At 38.5% G+C, this 24,213-nt stretch overlaps 1 protein-coding gene across 2 annotated transcripts in view; it reads left to right on the forward strand.

Moving 5' to 3' along the window:
• The window catches only part of LOC131154248 (nuclear pore complex protein GP210), a 138,831-nt gene that overhangs the window by 29,230 nt on the left and 85,388 nt on the right, over positions 1-24,213 (forward strand). For both annotated transcript variants that reach the window (XM_058106901.1, XM_058106902.1), the window contains exons 9-12: positions 4,428-4,539; positions 4,637-5,217; positions 5,541-5,664; positions 5,812-6,089. In XM_058106901.1, the coding sequence (XP_057962884.1) occupies positions 4,428-4,539; positions 4,637-5,217; positions 5,541-5,664; positions 5,812-6,089 (1,095 nt within the window). The remainder of the gene's footprint in view (positions 1-4,427; positions 4,540-4,636; positions 5,218-5,540; positions 5,665-5,811; positions 6,090-24,213) is intronic.

Here is a 24,213-nt window from a genome sequence, read left to right on the forward strand (position 1 = left end):
GCATTGATGAAAGTGAAGCTAATTCTGCAGTATTGTTCTGTGCATACATGATATCTGATACTTGATATGAATTTTCTTGTGTAACTACCTTTTTAGAACTTTGATTTACACATCTATTGCTGATTGTGTTCTTCTTGCTTGGCCTTTGACATAGTTGAGGGTGCCTCAGGGTGGTGATTCTCTATCTACTGCTTTGTGCGATCCCACCCTTGCTCAGGTGTCTTAAGCATCTGCAAAGGTGGAAGGGGAACTTTCTTTTGGGGGAGTTAGGGGACGCATTACTTCGATCCAGGCTTTTTTGTCTTTTCTTCCCTGCTATTGCTTGTCTTTGTTTTGGATTTCATTGGTGTCGCAGGGTGTGGATCCCCACCCCTAGGGCCCACTAGCCTTTTGGGGAAAAACTGAAGGTTAAATTTTTGAAATTTGGAAAAAAATGTTCCTTTTATTTATTGAAAAATGAGATTTCTGGAAAATGTGGATTTTGGGAGTGAAAAAGTAGTTTGAATTTCTTTCCAAGCCTCATTGTGAAGTAAATGGATCATCATCCCTTAATCATGCTAGTCAAGTGGTAGGAACGTTTGGCTAGAAGCCCTAGGCCAGAACCACTAACTTGGATGACCTTGAATTATAAGAATTTGTTTACCTTCGTGTGTTGATCACCTTCCTTTGTGAAGATAGTGGTGACATGTTTGGACCATCACCTCTCAGTTACGTACGATGATGATAGGGGCCTTGTGGGCCATCACTCTAAACAATTTATCCTTTTTTAATGTAGGAAAAAAAAAAAATAAATATAAAAAGGAAGCTATATTAAAGAGAGAGAATATACAATCCGAATGTCTTTGTTAAGGGAGAAGAATCATTATTTGACCTTCCTTCTGTGTGCTTCTACCAATTGTTTTAGAGGGGTGAGGTTTTCAGATATCGAATGGTATTGGTCGGCTTTATTAGTCTGATTGTTTGAGTTTTGTTTTATCTTTATTCTCTCTTTTTTCTTTCTTCTGTTTTTGGAGGATTTCTTGTTCTCCTTCTTGTACATACTTCTTTCTATAATAAAGTTGTCTTCTTTTGCTAAAAAAAATCTGGGCAAGAATAGCAAATCTTCCAAAAAAAATAAAGAAAAAAAAGAAAAGAAAAAAAGATAGACAAAAGCCAAAAAAAAGAAAAGAAAGATAAAGACAAAAATAAAAACTAAAATTAACCAGGAAAACCCCTCTTTAAGCCCCTCCCCATCATAATTCACTGAACACTTCCAATTCGCTGATTCCTTCTCACCCTTCTTGACCTTAGATTTACCATCATCTATCTGAACTTCATTTCCCCCACAACCAGACAATTGAGGACCCAATTTATTTTACAAAATCTGAGCTTGATGATCCTTCCCAGAAATCTTTTAAACTGGGATGGGCAATATTCCATCATTACCCATTTGCTCTTTACCCATACCATCATCTTCAAAATACAAATCCCCTCCAATCCTTCCATTGGAGGTGGCAGGCACGTAAGCTAAATTCCCAAATTGGTCAGGGAAGAGTCAGAAATATAGCTATGTTGATCCCAGATCTCATCCGAAAGTAAACCCCCATCACATTTGAAATCACTAATGCCTTTAGTATCATTGTACAAACCCCACTTCTTTTTCTTTTCCTTGCATATTCCATTGCTCTCACCTATTGGCTCCTCCACTATACTTAAGAGCATCTGAATCTCTCTTGAGAACCTTTTTTTGGTTCTACCGCTACTAGGTCTGTATGTATGTCCAGTATGAAGATCTAGGGTTGTATTTTTGATCACCTAACTCCGAGACAATGTCTGATTACATGGTGGTGTAAGGTTTAATAAAAGAGCAATGATCAATAGCAGTGAAAAGATTTTTTTTGTTTTCTTTCCCCTTCTGGGTCTGTTTGCGTCCTGTATGAAGATCTAGGATTGTTTCATGATGTTTGATTGCGAAAGCTCTGAGACAATGTCAGATTACATGGTAATGTAAGGTTTAATAGAAGAGCAATGATTGTTTGCTGCGAAAGATCAAAAGATAACAAGTGTTTTTAATGGTCTCATTTTATTTGATCTGGTAGCATAACTATGGTGCTTGCAATTAGTTTAACACGAGACCATCTTCAAGGGCTTGAGCTTTTATCAACTTCTCACTACATTCGAGTTGATGAACAGAAAAAAGGTGATAACAATTTAGTGTAGTTACAGATGCTCTCATTTCTGATCAGCCTGAAAACTTATCTTTTAACCATCTTCTTCTTTGAATGGAGGGAGTTTTGATGGTGAACAAGGGCAATCAGTTAAGAGATCTTCCTTGCTCTTTTGTCTATCTCACAACCGACCAAAAGTGGAGTTTGAGGTTGCAGTTGTGTGCACCTAAAAGCTTTAGAACCCCACCCCTCACTAAATCTTTTCTTGCATTTACAGTTATCTCTGTGAATTTAATTACAGTCATCTCTGTGGACTTTAAATTCATGAAAGATCTTAAATTTTAAAGAAAGCATATAACCAAATATATATAATATTCTGAGCAGCAGGGTGAGTTTACCTAAAACCCACCTCCACGGTGAGAACCCATCACCAATCTGGTTGGTGTATGTTAATTATAAACCCTTTATGTTAAAAAAAAAAATTATCTTGTTCTCAATATGGGTGTTATTCAGTCTGTTTTTATCTCTCTACGTGCAATTGGGTTGCATGGGAGGGGGAGTGTTAAGGCTTGATATACATTGTTGGCCCAAAACCTAACAGCGTAAGGTTTTAGGTAAAGTGGGCCAACAATGTATTTCAAGCCTTCTCCCATACACATGCAGCCCAATTGCATGTGGAGAGATAAACACACAATGAATAACACCCATTTAAGGTTTTAGGTAAAGTGGGCCTACAATGTATTGAGCATTAACATTCTCTTGCACATGCAGCCTGATTGCACATGGAGAGATAAACACGCAATGAATAACAGCCATATCAAACTTACACATAGCAGTCAGAAGGTGCACTTGAGACGCGCTTAGGTGCAAAGTGCACCAAGGCAATGAGGCTTGTGCCTCACAGGGGTTGAGGTGAGGTGACCTTTAAGAGGCACAATGAGGTGCACTGAGGCGGGAGGCATTCCTCACAAATGTTCAGATTATGCTTCATTTTTTTTTTTTTTCCCCTCCTCTTTTAATGTCAACCGTCTGTTTTCTTTTCTTTTATTTATATTTTTTGCTGTTTTTATGGAATTGCTGCCCCTTTTTCCTGACGTATACTCCGCTGCTCTCAGACTTTTTCTTTTCTTATTCTTCTTCTGGCCAGCTGTGCTGTTCTCAGTCAAAGCTGTGAACCCCCTTTTTTTAATTTTTTTTTTTTTTCAAATTTATATTTCTTTTTCCTGAAATTTCTGCTCTGCTACTGCTCAGTTCTTATTCTGCTTCTTCTTCTGAGCTGCTCTGTGCAACCTCATTAATGTTCCTTTTTTTTTTTCCTTTTTATTTTGTAGTGTTATTTGGAAAATGAGCTGTTTTTTATTTTCCTATAAGCATTTCTCTTTCTCAGCATTTCTGCTTTTGTGATCTGGAATTTCCAGCATGTACGTGCTGCACTGCTGCTGTTTTTGCTGTTTTATTTTTTTTAACTTCCCTGCTGCTTATTGCTGCTTCTATTTTGTGGAACTTATGGCTTGAACATCACATATTATTGAAAAATTGTGTTATAGTATTCATTTTTATGTCCTAGGATTGAGTATTTTGATATTTTAAAGTTCAAATATTAGTCTTAGTGTGTTTACAGTCAAGAATCCATTATGTAGGGTATTTTACAGACAATTTTATTAAATGTGTGCCTCACCTCCATGAGGTCTCCAGGTATACGTTGCGCTTCAGTGTGCCTTGCACCTTTGGCAACAAGACTAGAACCCAGGACCTCCTGGTCACCAGCTCCGATACCATGTTAGATTACCACTTTAACTAAAAGCTTAAGCTGTTAGGTTGTGGGCCAATAATGTATAATCAAGCCTTAGCAACATTAGTAATAAACTTGAGAAGATGTCTGACAGGGCAGTTTCCTTAGTAGTCAGATCCATTGCCACCCCAAGTCTTATGAACTTGTTCATAATTATTTTGATTTTAAAATTTAATATAAACATTATGTAAGAATATGTGATCGAAAATTGAGAACACCATTTAAGTAATAATTGGTTTGTTTCATTTAAAATTGCACTTCAGCTTGCATGTCACTAAGCCTCAACTTCCTCCTCCCCCACCTCCCCCACAAAAAAAAGGAACATCTGTTCTGTACTGAAAAATTTACTATTTTTTTAATAGATGTTATGCAGCTCCTGCATTCCATTTCATCTTATTTTTTTTATTGCGTAGCATTTTTTATGTTTAAATGCTTAATGAGCTAACTTTTGATTCATTTTTTTCCGTAAAAAAAAAAAATGTATGTAGGTGTCGGTTGAAGTTTCAATCCCTTCCTCCATGGTTATGCTGCAAAACTTCCCGGTAGAGACTGCTGTAGGATCACTTCTTCAAGCTGCTGTGACAATGAAGTCGTCAAATGGTTATGCCATATTCTAGAATCACGGAAATTTGATTGATTTTTCATTCTTGTTATATTCTTTTCACCTTACCTTAAAAGTTAAAGTTGGCCTTTGCAGGTGCCTATTTTTACAAATGTGATGCTTTTAATTCCTTCATTCAGTGGAAAGTGGGAAGCGAATCTTTTGTAATTGTTAATGGAACAGGAGAGACATCTTACTTTGACAAAGTAGAAACTATTGAGTCTTCTATGCCTGTTTTTGGCCCTGCTTGTGCATGGACCTATTTATATGCTTCTAATGCTGGTCAAGCTATGCTGCATGCGACGGTGTCGAAAGAATATCAACAGTATGGACCTTTTCTATTAAAAGCATGCTCATGTATAGCGGCTTATTTCCCACTTCGAGTTCATCAGGCTGGTCATGGAAACCAGTTTGGTGGTTACTGGTATGATTTGGATCAAGAGGAAGCTCATGTTAATTTGGAAAATTTGGTCAATTTATATCTTGTTCCTGGATCTCAAATGGATGTTTTGCTTCTCGGAGGACCTGAGCAGTGGGACCAAGGCGTTGAGCACATTAAAACAGTGGAAATTTTAGATGAAAAACATGCTTATATAAAAGACACAGATATTGTGCATGAGGTTTCTATGAGCCATCGAAGTCTCTACAGAGTATTTTGCCGAACAGTGGGAACATTCGTAAGTTTTTTTTTTTGGGTATTTGTATTCATATGCTAGAAGCTTGAGCTGTTAGTTTTGGGCCAACAAGTCATCACTCCCCTGCATGCACAGTCGGTTGCATGTGGAGAGACAAACATGTGATGAGTAACACCATATGGAAATGATATAATTTATACCTGGGCTTCCTTGTAACCATGGATCTGTTCCATGTTAGATTAGTACTTTAGGTAAAAGCTTAAGTTGTTAGGTTGTGGGCCAACAATGTATATCAAGCCTTAACATATGTTTTACGATATCTCCAGTTCAATATATTCATAGCAGATTTTTTATAAATGACTCAGAAACTTGTTTTTAAACGTGGAAACCTGGTTGGTGATGACCATCCCATACCTTCCGTAGCAGAAGCAGAATTGTCACTCTCATGTAGCTTACCTTCCTCAATTGTACTGATAGCTGATGAACCTGGTAAGGAAAATCCGTTTGTCAAACTCTCATGCAGATAAAGTGCATTATACATTAATTACCACTTGTACTGGTCAGTTCGGTAATAATTTTTTCCCTTCTTTGGATGTGACCTCTCATCTTTTGTGTGGATATATGCTATGGTTTCAGTTAATGCACAGGACATTGTATGGATGGAAGATCAAATTGACCGTGGTCCAGGCCAAATTCGTGTTACCCCTATTACTGTGGCAAATGGACGCACCATTCGAATTGCCGCAGTTGGCATTAGTAACTCTGGAAAAGCTTTTGCAAACTCCTCTTCTCTTTGTTTGAGTTGGGAATTGAGCAGTTGTCATGGGCTAGCACATTGGCACAGTGATTATAATTTTGAACGGTCCAAATCTAGTTGGGAGAAGTTTTTGGTCTTGCAAAACGAATCAGGACTGGTATTGTGTTTTAACTGTTTACATTTTCGTTTTTATATTTTTATCTTGTGTGTTAGGGGATTTTTCGATGTTCATTTAGTATTTCAATATTAAGTTTTAATTGTGGGAAATGTTTGCGAAGATTTTGTGATAAGATAGGTGACAAGGTCCTGACAGGATCTGATTTTGGGGAGAAACTGTGAGAAACCAGAAGAATATTGTCTAAAAGAAGCAGAATTCTTGCCCATTTTTAATTGATATGTAAAGCAATAAGGGTCCGTTTGGCTTATGGGAATTTCAACAATTTTGGGAATCCCCACATTTGTTTTAGGGCTTTAGAATGATATAGTGCTAACCTTACATTTCCTTGGAATGAAGAATGCCCACAACACCTTTTTTCGAAAAGAAAAAGAAAAAGAAAGGGAATGCTAACAAAACATGGATCTCATTCCAATGTTTACCCATGGGAATCCGATTCCCATGGATTTATTTTTTATTGGCTCTAAATAATCCCCACTATTTTGGCTGGTTGGACATCCATGCTCCCTATAATATAGTATTGCTACACAATTATTTTATTTATAATAGTAAACTATTATAATATTAAAAATAGAAAGCAATAAAACATGGAAGTAATATTATTATGTTATAAGAATACAAATAACTCGATTTTCTTTCATGAACTATTTGTGTCAATGGATTAGTTTGATCCCATAATTTGTTCTATTATTGTCATAAAATGGTGCAACTGTGTACCTTATCTTACAATATATATTCCTTCACTGTTCCATGGCCTGATACTATGACGTGAGCTTTTTCGTTTGAGGGGAGAATGTTATATTGCCTTCAACTTTGATAATTTTTTATTGGTTGATTTTGTTGGCTTTGGGAATGAAAAAAATGTTAAGGTTTTGTAGTAGTATGCCATTTGTGAAAATTTTTTTTGGGTTGTTTTTGGTTGGAGAAGAATAATTCGACTTTTCATGATCACATCTTTAGATCTTGTTTGGGGTAAGGTGATGTTCTTGGCTTCATTGTCGGTGTTTGATATTTTGCTGAGTTTGTTAATAACTTTCTTTGATAGTTGGGGCAATTGTTTGACCTTTCTAGCCTAGTCTTTTGTTTATTTTGTTTTGTGTTTTTTTTTTGTTTGTTTTTGTATGTATTAGTTTTTTATCTTTCTTTCTCACTTTGTAAGTGAAGATTTCTCATCTTCTTTGTATTCTCTACATCTCCCTTAGTGATTATCTTCTTTTTCTATAAAAAAAGTATTATCGTTGTGATTCACACATTATTATGGTATATACTTTTGAAGTGTTTGGTGAATTGAAAGACTTGATAACATTGTTAGGTCTCGTCCTCTATTTATAATATATGTCAAGTATGTACCAATGACCATAGCTTTAACAACTCACACTAACATAGCACTAAAACACTAATAATGCTAAAAGACCAAAATAATCACTAACACTCTCCTTCAATATGGAGCATAGATATCACATGTTCCTAGCCTGTTACAAATGAATTTAACTTGAGCACCTCCCAAAGGTTCAGTATACAAGTCAGCAAGCTGCCCTTTAAACTTCACATAAGTGGTTGTAATGAGCTTCTTGCACAAGTTTCTCCAAAACAAAGTGGCAATCAACTTCAATGTGTTTTGTTCGCTCATGGAAGACCGCATTGAAGGAAATATGAACAGCAGCTCGACACCATGTCATTTGTTTTGGTGTAAAATCAAGGAGGAATATGGAAGTTATGTAAGACGAGAAGGCAAGCCTTGCTCTCTCTCGTTTTGGTAGTTAGCCTTCGGACCCTAGCCATCGTGGGACATTGCAGCCTTTGAACCCTATCCATGCCAGACATTGCAGCAGTGCAGCCTCCATCGCCCTATGTCACTCCATGGAAGGCTTTAATCTTCTTTAAGCCATTGAACTCATGTAACAATTTTCTCGCCCTTGTGCAGATATAAACATGGTTGTGTTAGCAGGAGGAGATGTTAAAGCGTTCGGTGCAAATCTAAGGAATATCCTTCGATCTGAGATTAGGCAAGGAAGGGGAGACCCCTTTACTGTGCGTGCTCAAGAATAATGTTTCTTGAAGCACGTGGGTTAAACTCACAAAGTGGCAGTTTCCTAGCTCATCAATGGTCTATATACTTTCGTTTAGTTGGAAAGGGGTTCCAGAAGCGTTCGCAAGAGAAATTTCCATTGCTAGACGGTGATTAGGTGGATGAGGGTGGGGAAGTTTCTGGAATTAGGGCTGAGGGGGAAAGGTAAGAATTCTTCGGTGTTCATTCTTGGAGGTGTAAAAGGAATTGGATTCCGAAGCCTTGTGAATGAGTTCTCCAAATTTGCGAAGGAAATTCATTACAATTTTGAAGGAGCAAGTGTGGCAAGCATTTCAGTACCTAGATCATGGAGTAAGGTGGTGATGGAAGGAAAAATAGGCGAAGGTTGCTCAAGTAGTTCACAATTAGAAAAATTGTGTCTTAGTTGTAGGGATGATTTGCGATTGAAGGAATTAGGGGTGCTGTTACTAGATTATAATGCTGCCCGATTGGAGGTGAACATCCATACGGTGTAGGGAAACTAGGGTTTTGGTGGTTGTTGCTAATCTTGCAGAGGTGGCTAGGGCCACGAAAAGGGACAATGAGAGTTTGAAGTTTGGGTTTGGTCGTTTGGTTCTCATCTTGGATTTGGGCCAAGTTTGTGAGAAAGGTGGTGCTTCTTTTTTAGCAAAGTTGAGCCATTTAATAGAACAAACCTAGTGTTTTGACAAGAATGCTATGGGCCTTTCTCTAGTTTCAAAAGAAGTCTCTTATAAACAGGGGCTTTCAGAGATAGGCCTTGTATCTAAAAAGCCTAGGGCAAGGATATAGGTGCTTAGGCCCTTCCCTTGCACGCCCCTATTTCTGAACAAGCCCATTTTCCTAGCCACAATTTGAATACAAGAGAGGTGGGTATTTACAACAGATGTAATGAAATACAAAATCTTTCTCCAGCTCGCCAAAATAAGCATAGATTGGATCAACATTCAGAGTGTAATCAGGATGATTCTAGTATGGTTTTGAAATCAATTTGCGAAGAAAGTGATGATAATAATAGAAGTGTCAGATTGGCCGTTGATTTTGGTTTTGCCGAAGGATTAGAGGCTGGTGTTGACAGGATTAATAAAAAGGAAGCTGGATTGGCTAGGAAATTTGGTGTTTTAGAATTCAATTCTGAAAAATCTAAGGGTCCTAAAGTGTATGATCGTCGAAAAGCTGCAATGATGGGTGCGGAAATGAAGAAATTATATGAATCAGAAAGAGAGTATTTCGGCGAGATAAAGCCAAAGACTATAAGGAGAGATTTTGAAGGAGAGTTGTGCATTGTGGAAGATACACTTGCTAAGATGAAGGATATAGCAAGTGATGGAGTTAGCAAAGGAAATGAGGCTAAGAAATGGGGAGATTTTTCAGATAACGATAGTCATGACATCAGCAAGTTTGACTGTGGTGGTGGTTTGCTATTGGATGAGATTCGGGAACAATATGGTTATGTTTCTAATTCTTGTGATGTTCTCATGGTTCTATCATATGTACATTTTTCCCTAATGGAAGGATTGGAGGGGGTTCCTATTTTTGAGAACGATGGATGGATAATAAATTGCAATGATGGAATTTTACCTACACCAATGGAGGCGATTTCTACAAAGGACCTAGAAGCCCAAGATATAGTGGATAAATTGGATTTTAAAATGTGTGATGTTGGTGGAATTGAAGTGCGCTTTGATGGGGGGTAAGTACAAGGCAAAGAAGGGTCAGAGGGAGCTTGCAAATTTAAAGTGCTTGGTGAATTATGAGGGAAAGGGATTGAAAAGGGTTTTCTTCGGCAAGTGTACTTTTCGATGATTTTTTGTTTTATATTTTGATTTGTTATTTTTTAATTTTCATCTTTAATATTATTATTATTATTATTTGTTTTGTTTTTGTTTTTGTTTTTATTATTTTATTATTTTTATTTTTTTAGGTGCACCTCGTGTCCCCTTAGCTTGTAACTTCACTTTCTCAATCTAATACACCTTTTATTATCAGGAAAAAAAGAAGAGCAACTTGATTGTCACTCATCAATTCCAAAGATTGGGTATGTGGGAAGCCTAGTTCTCCAACATGTTTTTCAACCAAACAAGTCCACATGTAGTGTGAGTCATGGCCCTATACTTTGACTCGGCACCCTACTGCAATTTGTTTCTTACTCTTCTAAGAAACCAAATTACCATCATCAAAGATACAGTACCCGGTTGTGGATCTTCTGTTGGAACTTGAGTCGGTCCAATTTGCATATGTATATCCCTAAATATAAGTGTGGCCTAGATCTCAATATAAGAGACTACTCCCAAGTGCACCTTTGAGATATCTCAGGATGCGAATTATAGCATCCCAATGCTTTGTGCTCCGAGAATTAGAAATTGACTCACAACACTTGTTGCAAAAGATACATTTGGTCAAGTGACTATAAGATTATTCAATTTTCCAATGAGTCTTGTATAATCTTGGGTTAGGCAACAAAATCATCCATATCTGGAACTAACTTGCTGTTAGGATCCATGGGTGTATCAACAGGTTTGGATCACAACAACCCAATCTCTTCCAAAAGATCGAGAGCATACTTCCTTTGTGACAAAACGGTTCCCATATGAGATCTGGATACTTCTATACCTAAGAAGTACTTCAATGGTCCCAAATATTTGGTTTGAAACTTAGTTTGTAGAACATGTTTTAGGTCTTGGGTGCCTTAATCATCATCAACAATAATCTCAACATAATCCGCGTACACAATAATCCGCAACATAATCCGCATACACACCCGGTGGAGTATGACGATAAAACACCGAGTGATCTACTGCAAACCATTGAATGCCAAACACAAGTACTGCGATGACAAAACCATACTTTGGGAGATTGTTTTAAGCCATACAATAATTTCGTGAGTAGGCATGCTAAGCATGACTCCCCCTAAGTAACAAACCTAGGTAGTTGTTCCAGATAGATCTCCTCCTCAAGATCATCATGCAAGAAGGCTCACATCTAATTGATGTAGAGGCTAGTGACATATGGTGGCCATGGAGACGAACAAATGTATTGAGGTAAGTTTCATAAGCAGGGAAAAGGTGTCGGAATAATCTAATCCATACACTTGAGTATATCCTTTGGCAACAAGATGTGCCTTCAACAAGCCATAGAACCATTAGGGTTGACTTTCATGGTTTATACCCGAAGACAACCGACCATAGATTATTAGAAGGAAGAGATGCCAACTCCCAAATATCATTTTCTTGTAATGCACTCATTTCTTGAACCATTGCATTCCTCCACCGTGAGTGGGCTAAGGCTTTAGAAATAGATTTGAAGAGCACAAAGGATAGAATAGTAACAAAAAACTAATAGGAGGGTAACAAGAAGTAATGGCAAACAAAGTTGGAGATTGGATGTTGTTGTGCATGTGTGTTTACCTTTTTGGACAGAAATGGGAGGATCAATGTTGTAGGAAATATGATTGTTAGACGAGGAAACCAAAGGCATAGTAGTAGGAGAAGTTGGAGGAGACTCTCTTCCCTAGACTGGCTGTTTTGAATACACATGCAAATTAGAAAGCTCAAGATGATGAAAAGAACTCAAAACCATATGTAGACAAAGGTGGATGACTTGGTAAAGACAACAAACTTGAAAATGGAAGATTAGGTAGAGAAATGGGGCCTTTTTTTGCACTTAATAGGCTTTATACAGAGTTGGTTCATTGAATGGGTTCTAAATTAAGAGATTAATGTTGTTTGTTTAGTTCTGAAGTACCTTTTAACTCCTTTATCTCGGTCAGCTAGACTCATTGGTGAATGCCATTTTGAGGCTTGCGTAGCAGTCCTTCTCTCACCTTGCAAGCATGAGCTCAAGATTGGGTTTGGCTTCATCATACCCAAATCTCTAGGAGATTTTCAGGGAGGACGAGAGGAACACTTGAGCATCTCTTTCATGCTAAGTTTGTTGATGATCGATGAATCGATTAGAAGGATTTGCATTTGGTCTTTGAGGAAGTCAATGAAGAAATCATGGTGAAGGGCAGCGAAAGAGATGCTGCTGCTGCTAGTGGCCATTATCGCAATGGATGGAGATGCAAATTCCTCTAATTTGAGTTCAAAAATCTTTTTTCTTGGATGTTCATCATTGTCATCATTCCATTTCTTGAGTTAATCTACTGCTGCATGAAATTGGGATTCAATTTTGTTCTATTTTGACTGATTTTCTTTTTCTTGAATTTGAATTGCTACTTGTGTTTAGATTTGTTTGATTTGTGCTGAATTTTTACTTTATTTTGAAGAATGCAAGAAATTTTTCATTTCAATTTGGGTAATCTTATTTATGTTTTTGCAATTTTTTTTATAATTATTTCTAGTTTTTTTTTTTTTTCAATTATAAAGAATGCATATATAGATGTCTATCAAACAAGTTATACTTGTTAGTGTTAAGGGGTTCAATCAAGTTAATTCAATGTTCAACATTTAATGCTTAGTTTTGTTAAATACCCCCGAAGAGACTCACTGAGGTCAGAAGAGCTTAAGGACTGAGAAAAGTATAGTGTAGACTCAAAGAAGTTAAGATCAGCAGAGACACAAAACTGATGCAGAGCAGGATTGTAACACGTATATCCCTTAAGAGTATATGGATAAGCTAGAAAGCTACATTTTATAGCACAAGGGCCCAACTTATCCACTTGGGGTCAAGCTGATGAACAAAGGACACAACCCCCAAATATACGAGGAGATAAAGAGAACATCAGAGCATTAGGGAAGAGAACACCAGAGTTAGGAATTTTACCACCAAGAACAAAGGATGACATCCTGTTGATAAGTTAGTAGACGATGAGCACAAATCAGTCCAAAACACTTTAGGAACATTTATTTGATAAAGTAAGGTATGATTGACTTCAAGGATATGCTACTTTTCGTCTCTGCAACCCCATTTTGTTGATGAATGTGTGGGCACGAGATTGATTTACAATTCTAACTGAATCATATTAGTAGTGAATTGGGTATATTGAAGTACTCTTTAGCATTATCAATGCGAAGTCTTCGAACAAGCAAGGTTTGAAGTCTTCATCGATGTTTAAAGGGTCGAAACCTTTGTTGAAGGGTTGAAGCCTCTGCTGAAGGATTGAAGCCTTTTCTCTCTATAAGGCTTGAAGGTTCATCTTTCCTCAATGTATGGCGATTCTATGAGCATACGAAAATTCTCTCTCCCTCTTAAATGTGGTGATACGAAAGCTAGAGTTTTGCGAAAAGTTTCTCTCTCCCCCCTTGTGAAATGATTCTTTCTCCTTCTTGATGTGGATGTGTGATGCAGTTGAAGGAACCTTGGTTTTCGATGTCAGGACCCATCGCAAAACAATCGGAATTGTTACTATAATGGCGAGGAAGCTAGGGTTTCAGAAGGAGCAACGATCTTCTCAGATGTAGTTAGGGCTGCATTTGGGGAGGAGGCTGCAAAGAGGATGGGTCAGGTGGTATTTTTTTGGTTCTGGACCTGGCCTAAATAAAAGGAAAAGAATGTATATGTTTTTAATAAATTGGGCCTATGATTTAGTTAGACCCAATTTTTAGGAAAGTCTGAAGTGGGGTCAAAGGGAGGATCTGATTCTTTGGGCTTCATGTCGATGAACCAAGGTGGTAGTCAAGCTTATGGTTTACATAATAGTGATTCAGGTACTTCCTTGTTGGAAACAAAAATGGATAGGTCCAAAATTTTGTTCTTAGATCTTAAAAACCGAGAATTGGGAAGGAGGACAATGTACCTTTTGATGGTACTTCACATTCCAGCCTACAAATTCCCAAGATATGGGTTGAATTGATTGAGGGTTGGAACAAACTCAGATTAGCAGCAGAGAAGATTTGAAACAAGATTGCCGTGATGCTTCTTCTAGTCGTTCCCCCTTTCTGATCCCTCCTTCCTGGTTTGTGATGATGGGCTCGTTCCTTTTACTATGATGGGAGGCATCCTTAAACTTGAAGACCCCTTTACTTCTTCTTTCCCACCCCACTCCTTCTTTCCCCTACCTTCTCTTTCTTTGTACGCTGGAAACTGTAAACCCTCTGTAGTACCTTTCCCTCACATTGCGATTCCCTTTACCCTGCACAACTTCGACTTTTGTTCCTTGCGACTATGGGGTCTCCCCCACCCTACCCTCATTCTTCTACCTTCATCCATTACAGGTGCGAAGCTCTTAGTGTGGATGGCCATTGAAGGGGAGGCACCAACATCTTGAGGCTCACGGAACTTTGGAATGGTCGTTGCACTCCATCTTTTTGGTTTTGGAGGAGCTTGCTTGGTTCCTTCGAGTTTGGGAAGACTTCTGGAGCTTGAGGAGAGCCCCCCTCTCACCCTCGTGGTTTCGTAGAATGCGAAACAAGGAGAAAACTTTGTTGCTCCACCTGAAGTCGTACAAACATGGCAAGTTCATCTTCCTCTTGGAAACCAACAGCAAGGTTGGAGACATTTGGTTCTCCCAGAGGGTTTCTATTCGAAAAGGTGGCTCAAAATCTAAGATGTGGTAATGGAACTGAGCCGACACCTGCTTCCACCTTTTTCTGGAAACCTTTTATCTAGGCAGCATTGCAGACCCATGTCCCCCTCCTTGAGCTAGGAGATTTTGAAGACATCAGCTTCTGTTGCAGCCGCTAGGACTTTGTTGAAGCTAGTTACAGCCCAGGCTTGCACCCATTGCGCCTGTCCTTGCTGTGAAGAATCTTTTCCCTAATTTTGAAAACTGCCCACCTGCTAGAATTTCTTGGGCGTGGGGAAGTTGTTTGGTTCCACATAGTCTTTTGTGGAGAAGAACAACATAGGTCTGGGCAAGCCTAAATTTTTCTCCTCTTTCATTGAGCTTGGGACTGAGTTGAAGGTGAACAAGGCACCCTGTTTGAGGGGTCTCTTCCCTTTGGCCTCCCTACTCCTAAAACATCCCCTATAATCAAACCTAATGCTTACAATCCCTTTACTTCCCACAAAGAACTCTCCATGGCAGTTAAAAAGTCTTTATCCTTTTGGGAGAAGCCTGCAACTCAAGCGCAGTCCTAGATATTTCATTCTAGTGATGCCGAGAAGGAACCAGATTCAGGACCTCCATTATTGCAGGCTGATGCCTTTGTTTTAACCTCAATTCCAGCTCTTTCCAACCACCTGGAAGCCTTTCATTCCAGCCTTAATCTGGCTGATACCCAGGACCTCAACTTTGGAATGTTGAATAGGTTAGATTCGGAAAGCACAATTTTTAAGGAGTAGGTCTCTGAGTTGGTTTCACGAAAAATGAAAACGATCAGTAAAGTAATTGGTGTGTCTTTTGATGGCTGTGAAGATAGGGGTTTGAAATTGTTTGAAAATATCGAGAAGAAGAGAAGAGGGGAGGTGCAGCTCAGCTCCAAAAAACCTATGGGCAGCAACAGAAAACTGGACACAAACAGGGAGCTGAAACGCTTGGAATTTACAATGAATTATGATAAAGGGTGGATGCATTGATTTGGTGGAAGCGAACAATAGTCGGGTGTGCACTACTAAACCATGTTCAGTAAACTCATTTCTTGGAATGTGGGGATTAAATGACAAAGATAAAAGGAGCCTAGTCAAATCTTTTCTTAAAGAATGGAGAGGTGACATTGTCTGCTTACAAGAAACTAAAGTGGAAAATTTGGATCAATTCTTAGTTGGAGATATTTGGGGATGGGACAATTGTAGATGGATCTCCCTTGGTGCTGTGGGCAACATAGGAGGCATCCTCATTTTGTGGAATCTCAACTTGGTGGAGATGATCAACCATTCCATCAACTCCTTCTCTATCTTATGCTTCTTTAAAAATCTAGATGGCAATCTTTTATGGGTTCTCACTAGGGTCTTGGTCCAAGCATATGACCTCACAGACATTTGTTTTGGATTAAAATTTTGGAGATTAAAGGTCGTTGGGATGCACCTTGGGTTATTGGAGGAGACTTCAACATGGTGGTTGTACCCTTATGAAAGAAGTGAGGGCAGAGCGAAGAATAGATGTATGTGAGAGTTCCTAAACTTCACCAATGTGAATGCCCTCATTGATCTCCCTCTTATTAGTGGCATTTTCACTTGGTCCAACTCTTAGGGACCCACCTTCCTTCTCGAGAGTTGACAAATTCCTTATTTCAACGCGTTGGGTACTCACTTTCCCAAAACCACTCAAGAGCTCCTACCTAGGCCTATGTTAGATCATTTCGCTAACATCATTGATACAGGTGGAATCAAATAGGGACCAACCCCATTATGCTTTGAAAAAATGTGGTTAAAACACAATGGCTTTGGGGATCTCATTAAGCTCTGGTTGTCCATACTACACTATGAGGGGAAAGCCAGCTTCGTGCTAGCTTCGAAACTAAAAGGTTTGAAAAAGAAGCTCAAAGTGTGGAATTAAAGAACTTTTGGGAACATTTAAGTGAAGAAGACCATTATTCTAAATGACATCGGGATCCTTGATGAGCAAAAGCTAAGACAGGGGCTCAGTTCTGATGAAAGGGCTAAAAGTGTTTTGTTAAAGAAGGAGCTAATTGAGGCTATTACCCTAAAGGAGATATCCTCGAGATAGAAATCTAGAGCCTTATGGCTCAAGGAGGGAGACCGGAATACCTGATTTTTCCACCGAACTGCGAATGGCCAGTATAGATTGAACACTGTTTCCAACATTGAAATTGGGAGAACACCTTAATTGACGAGGAGGATATCTACTTTTATACTCCAAATCCGAAAGTTGGAGACCAGTAGTGGATGACATCAATTTTAAATCTATTAGCCCCTCCACTGCAGAGTGGCTTGAGAAACCCTTTGAGGGAGCTGAAACCCTCCAAGCCACTGGAAATTACAATGGAGACAAAGTGCCAAGGACAGATGGGTTCTTTTAAGGAATTCTTTAGATTAGGTAGATTTGTGAGTAACATTAATGCCATTTTCCTTACCCTGATCCTGAAGAAACCCAAGGCAACCAACATTGAGGACTTTCGTCCAAGTAGCTTGGTGGGAATTATCTATAAAATCCTTGCTAAAGTCTTGGCTATGAGGCTAAAAAAAGCCGCTCTGGAAGTCATTGGGCAATATCAACACGCCTTTGTGGTGGGAAGACAAATCATGGATGTAGCCCTAATAGCTAACAAGGTAGTGGATACTTAGCGGAGGGAAAAAAAGAAATGGGGTGGTGTGAAAACTTGGCATGGAGAAAGCTTTCGATCATGTCAACTAGAACTTCCTTCTCTTTACTCCCCGAAGAAACCTAGGGCAACCAACATTGAGGACTTTCGTCCAAGTAGCTTGGTGGGAATTATCTATAAAATCCTTGCTAAAGTCTTGGCTACGAGGCTAGAAAAAGCCGCTCTAGAAGTCATTGGGCAATATAAACACGCCTTTGTGGTGGGAAGACAAATCATGGATGTAGCCCTAATAGCTAACAAGGTAGTGGATACTAACCGGAGGGAAAAAAAGAAATGGTGTGGTGTGAAAACTTGGCATGGAGAAAGCTTTCGATCATGTCAACTGGAACTTCCTTCTCTTTACTCCCAAGAAAATGGGTTTTTGGGGAGCATTGGTGTAGTTGGATTGCTCATTGCATCAACACACCAAGCTTCTTAGTTTTAATCAATGGGCGCCCCATTTATTTCTTCCACTTCTCTAGAGGTCTGAGACATGGGGACCCTCTATCCCTTTTTTGTTCATTATGGCGATGGAGATGTTGAGCCTCGCGTTGATAAAAGCTACAGGAGAAGAGCTGCTTAAATGCCTTAGAATTGGAAGGCACAATTGATCTATGGAGGTCACACATCTCTTGTTCGCTGATGACACTATCTTTTTTTCGTAATGATTACCCTGTCCAAATTCTGAATCTGGGTTGTATCTTGGTAGGCTTTGAGGTAGTTTCAGGTTTGAAAGTTAACCTTGGAAAAAGTGAAATCATTCCGATTGGAGAAAAATTAGGTGAGCTTCTCATTGTTGGTCTTCTTGGCTGCAAAATGGTTACTTTCCCTATTAACTACCTTGGGCTACTTCTTGGCGCCACATTCAAAGATAAAGGAGTGTGGGATCCAATCATTGAAAAATTTGAAAAAAGGTTGGCTGGATGGAAGAGGAATTTTTTATCAAAAGGTGGCAGACACTCTTTTTTTGAAGCACCTTGACAAATCTCCTTGTTTACTTCATGTCTCTCCTTCCCTGGCCAAATATAGTTGCCAAGAGACTTGAAGGAATTCATAGGAGGTTTCTTTGGGGGAGCTTTGGGGTGGAATTCAAATTTCACCTTGCCAAATGGGGCATGGTGAAACAGCCCCTTTCATTTAGGAGGCTTGGATTTGAAGTTCATCCACATTTTCAATAAAGCCTTGTTAGGGAAGTGGTTTTCGGAGATTAATGATTGAGAAAGACCACCTTTGGCATAAAAATCATTGTTATGAAATATGGGCTTGAACATAATGATTGGCTCTCTTAGGCTAACAGAGGACCATACATTGTGGGGGTGTAAAATTTCATTAGGAAAGACCGTAATGTTTTTGCTTCTTGTATTAGGTTTCAAGTTGGGAGAGGGGAAAACATTTATTTTTGGCATGGCTCGTGGCGCAATCAAGAAGCTATTAGTGTCTTATTTTCGACCATATATAACTTGGCATGTGATGAAGATGCCTGTGCCAGTCAACACCTTCAAACCTCAGATCAAGGTCTCTTTTGGAACATCCCCTTCCTTAGAAATGTGAAAGATTGGGAACTAAACCAGCTAGCGGGCTTCTACCGCTTTCATTATAGCTTCCAACACCATAATAGCAATGATCTTCCTATTTGGGCCTTAGATGAGAAGGTGCCTTCACTATTAGATCCTTTTATAGGAAGCTCTTCACTTTGGAGTCAAAAAAATTTAATTTCCCTTGGACTCAGATTCGGAAGACAGCCCCCACAAGAGTTTCCTTCCTTACATGGGAGGCTGTGGCTTGATACACATTGTTGGACCACAACCTAACAACTTAAGCTTTTAGGTAAAGTGGTAATTTAAGTTGGTATTGAGCTGGTTACCAGGAGGTCTTGGGTTCTAGTCTTGTTGCCCGCATTTATTGTGTGATGTTTAAAAGTTATTGTACTCCCTGTAATGGATGTTATCCGTTGTTTGTTTATCTCTCCACGTGCTGTCGGGCTGCACGTTCGACAGCACGTGGAGGGGAGTGTTAAAGGCTTGATACACTTTGTTGGCCCACAACCTAACAGCTTAAGCTTTTAGGCAAAGTGGTAATTTAATTGACGCAACCTGTGGTAAGATTTTAATTGTGGACAATTTGCAAAGAAGGGGTTTGTCAGTAGCTAGATGTCCCCTTTGCAAGCCTGACATTGAATCTAGTGAGCACATCCTCTTTCACTATGCTTGGAAAAGGAATTGTTGGAATATGGTGTTGATTCTGATAAGACAAGAGTGGGTTATAGCTAACTATGTGGGAGGGGAACTTTGGGCTTTTGAGCAACAAAAGAGAAGAGAAAGGCTATGTCCCTCATTCCCCATGGAATTTTCTGGTTTGGAAAGAGAGGAATAGGCGAGCATTCAAAAATTCAAGCTCAGCAATTCGAAACAGCAAAGAACACTGGTTTGCTGCAGTCAATAGTTGGCATAGTAGGACTGCTATCAATGATTATGATGTAATCTTTGATTTGTGTGGCACCCTTCAGGCTGCTTGATTTATTGTACCATGGGTTGGCACCCCCTTGATGCCTTTTCAATAAACTTTCCTTTGCTTATGAAAAAAAAATGCAACAAATTTAGAAGAGGGATTTGAAAGTGATGTGGAAAAGAGTAAAAAATTAGAAGTTGCTTTGGGTGGGAGGAAGTCTAATGGTTTTTGTCTTAATTATAACAAATTTGAGGGAAACAAGGTTTATGCTCGTTGGTGGTTGGCTTGTATGGGTGCTGAAATGAGGAAGGTGTTTGAAGATATAAGAGAGAAGTTTGGTGAGTCAATGGCAAAGTTATTAAAGGGAGATTCTAAAGGAGAGCTTTGTGTAGTGGAAGATTCACATGCTTAGAAGGAAGCCGGGTGTAGTTATGGGGTAAGTAAAGTAAAAGAATGAAAGAAATGGGGGGACTCCAATGATTCAGAAAGTGATGTTATTAGTGGGTTTGATTGTGGTGGGGAATTATTGTTGGATGAGATTCAAGAACATTATAGGTATGTTTCAAATCCTTGTGAAGAAATTGGCAATTTATGTTTTGTCCATCCACCTCCATTGGAAGGACTTGAGGGAGTTCCTATGTTGATAATAATGATCTAGTTAACAATTTACAATGAAGGGATGGAAATTTGAAGATTTTTTTTTTGGGGAAAATGGGCTTAAAGTTGGTTGATTTTAGAGGAAATGAAGTCAAAAGTCAAAACTTGAAGGGACAAAGGGAATTAGAGAAATTGAAGAGCTCAGTAAATTATGATGGAAAGGGGTTCAAAAGGGGTTTTTGTTGGTTAACATTAAGTAGTATTATTTGTTAAGGGGTTGGATAGTGTTTTTTGTTTTTGTTTTTTATTTTTTCCCTTTTTATTCTCTTAGAGGTTTTCTTGTTTTATTTGGTGGTCCCCTTGCCCCTCCATGTATCGTCCTTTCCTTCTATCTAAAGTAGATTTTTTTTTTTTCAACCAAAAGAAAAGTATCTACACAAGGAAACCAAATTGAGTCTTTATTTTAGCACAAAAGGCACAAAAGATATTAATAACTTATAACAATATTAATAACTTATAACAATCTTTTGTTAGGTAAATTCAGATGATCCTTGAGTAATGACCAATAAAGGTTGCAAAGTATCAGAAACCCCACTTGGACAGAACCTAACTAGGACCCCAAACATAAGAATGAACTAACACAAAAGGGCTTGCTGCCCCATTATTGACTTGGGGAGGGCAAAAGGAACACAATGATGCTTTCTCAACTGACAAGACTCGCGCTCAAGACTAGATACATAATTCAAATAAGGAATTAGTAGTTTTAATTCTTGCAATGAAGGATGATCAAGGCGACAATGGATTTGGAGTGGTGTGACAGCAACAATGCAAGTGGTAGAAGGAGATAGCAGATCAAAGTGGTAAGGTATGACAACTTCATGCTGTCTTCCTCATTTTCAAATCCTAAATATCCACTGGATGAGGGAAGAATGTACTGAACATTGCATGGATTTGGCAAGATGGCTTTACAATTACTTTCTTTTAGGATAGCTGGGAGATATTGAAGGGAGACATTATTAAAGTTTTTTTTGAATTCTTTGATAAGGGAGTGGTAGGTAGGAGTATGAATTCTACTTTATCACCTTGGTGACTAGAAGAGAAGGTGCCGTTAAGGTGAATTGCTTTTGACCAGTTAGTTTGGCTAAGTGTCTATAAGATCTTAGCTAAGGTACTATCTAGAAGATTGGATACTATTCTAGAGGACACTATCTATATTTGTTAGACAACTTTTATATAGGCAAATCCTAGATGCTTGCTCGATAGCCAATGAGGGGATTGAGGATGTCGTTTAATGAAATAAAAGGGGCATGTGTTGAAATTGGACTTTGAAAAAGCTTATGATAGGGTGAGTTTGAGTTTGTTGGATAAAGTTATGGTTAGAAAAGTTTTGGCTTAAGGTAGAGAAAATGGATTAGAGGGCTTTTATCTTCTGTGGCTTCTCTTGTCATAGTTAATAATGAGGTTAAATCTTGGTTTCATGCGTCTAGGGTCTAAGACAAGGAGATCTCCCCTCTACCTTTCTCTTTACTATTGTGGTAGACAGCTGAGTAGAGTGATTGAGAGAGGTGTAGATAGAGGGTTGGTGGAGGGGATGAAGGCAGATTATGAGGATGATATCATTTCACATCTTTAGTTTGCAGATGATGGTATTCTCTTCCTATCAGATAATGAGGGATGCTTCTTTAACTTGTTGATCATCTAACAAATCTCTGAGAAAGTGTCTAGGCTGAAAATTAAATTTTGTAAAAATGGTGTAGTAGGTCTTGGTATTAATGTGGATCCTTTTGTTAGGCTAGTAGGTGTGTGGTTTTGACTTGAATTATTACGTATCTAGGTATCCCATTAGGTGGTAATCCCAATGCCGACTCCTTTTGAGACCTTGTTTTTGAGAGAATAGTTAGGAGATTGGAAGGGTGGAAATGAGCGCTCTTTGCTCTAGGGGGGCATATTACAGTCATTCATGCTAGTTTATCTTCTATACCTTTGTATTACCTTTCTTTATTTACAATCCCTTTGAGATTGAAATTAATGAGGGATTTTTTTTGTCAAGTAGGGGATAGGGTAGTAAAGACAATCTCGTAGGTTGGGAGAATGTGCGTAGACCTAAAAGGGAGGGAGGCTTGGGTCTTGGTAAATTGGTGTCCAAAAGCATCTCTTTAGTGGGGAAATGGTTATGGTGCTTTCCTTGAGAACCTAATTTTATTTGGCATAAGGTAATTCGTAGCAAATTTGGAATACTACAAAATGGGTGGGATGCTAAAGTGGAATTAATGTTTTGCTTATTTAAGTCCTTGGAAGATTGTATTTCATATTTATGATTATTTCCTTTCTAAAGTCCTGTATTTAGTGAGAAATGAGGAGTGAATTGGTTTTTGGGAAGACCATTGGGTAGGGGAAATGCCTTTGTCTATTACATTCCCTCGTCTTTTTTGATTATCTAATCTTTGTGATACCCTTATTGTTGCTTTTCTTCTTACAAAAGGAGATAGGCATTCTTGGAATTTCCATTTTGGGAGAAATCTTAAAGAGAGAGATTAATTAGTTGGCTCTTTTGATTAGGTTCCTTGATTCTTTTCATACTCATTTGGGGAGTGACAAATGTGTTCGGAGCTTATACATTTCTAGGGAATTCTCTTGTAAATATTTTCTCTCTTATTTGATTTGTGACATTACAGCAGATAATTTTGTTTTGTATCCATTGATTTGGAAAGCCAAAGCTCCCTAAAAAATAAAAGCTTTCATTTGGACTGTGATACTTGAACGGATTTACACCGATGACTTGGTTTAGAAGCAAAGACCCAATAAAGCCTTGTCACCGATCATTTATGTCCTTTGTTTGAAGAGTGGAGAGACTTGAGCACATTCTCATTGCCTTTTCACAATGGCTATTTGGAATAAGTTTTCTGGTACATGCGAGAACTGGGTTTTCCCTTCCACATTGAAGGCATTTTGTACCATCACATTTAGCGGCTTTGGTAAGGGGAAAGATAAGAAAGCCTTGTAGTGATGTTCTGTTGTGGCTATTATTTTGTTCATTTGGTTGGAAAGGAATGCTAGAATATTCAAAAGTGTGGCTATGTCTAACAACTTGCTATGGAGTAGAGTGATATATCTTTTGTTGTTGTGGGTGTTGGCAAATGGATATTTTGCCATCTCTTTGGAAGACATGCAGCGGGACTGGTTGGCTCTATTGCATTGAGTTTGGTTTTCAGCTTAGTCTGTGAGCTTTGTAATTATTTCCTTTTGATGTAATGGGAAGATTTTATTCTCCCTAATTTTTATTTTTTCATTTCTCCTTGCACATTCTGCTCTTTTTAATAAAATTTCTTTGTTTTTGTTTTTGTTTTTTGTTTTTTGTTTTTTTTTGTTCCTCCAATTTGGGAGATGAAGGTTTTGGGAGGGTGAGTTCTCTTTTCCATTATTCGTTCTTCCATTGCTTCTTAAATCTCCTTCCCCCATTTTCTTCCCTTGCAGTCACATTATTTGGAAGGCAAAAGTTTCTTTCAAGATTCAGACATTCATCTGGACGGTGACTTTTAACATGATTAACACATGATTTATTACAAATTAGAAGGCCATATAAGGTCCTTAGCCTTGAAATGTGTATGATGTCCTGTTAGTCTAATAAAACGATTGTTCACCTCTTCCTTCATTATAGGGTAGGAAGTGTGAGCTGTCTCTGGAGTAGTACTTTTTGTGCTTTCGTGAAGCTTGGGTGCCAGCTTGTGCAGTGGATGATTCCCTGCCTGCGAGATTCTAGAGTTTTGGCTCAAGTAGAAACTACAAAGAGAGGTGTTTTATGGAGCAATGCGAGTTTTTTTGTTTTTTGTTTTCTTCTTATTCTTCTATATTTTGTGGACTTTGGATGGAT

Source organism: Malania oleifera, chromosome 4 (assembly GCF_029873635.1).
Source record: "Malania oleifera isolate guangnan ecotype guangnan chromosome 4, ASM2987363v1, whole genome shotgun sequence".
In the NCBI taxonomy this organism is placed as follows: Eukaryota; Viridiplantae; Streptophyta; class Magnoliopsida; order Santalales; family Ximeniaceae; genus Malania; species Malania oleifera.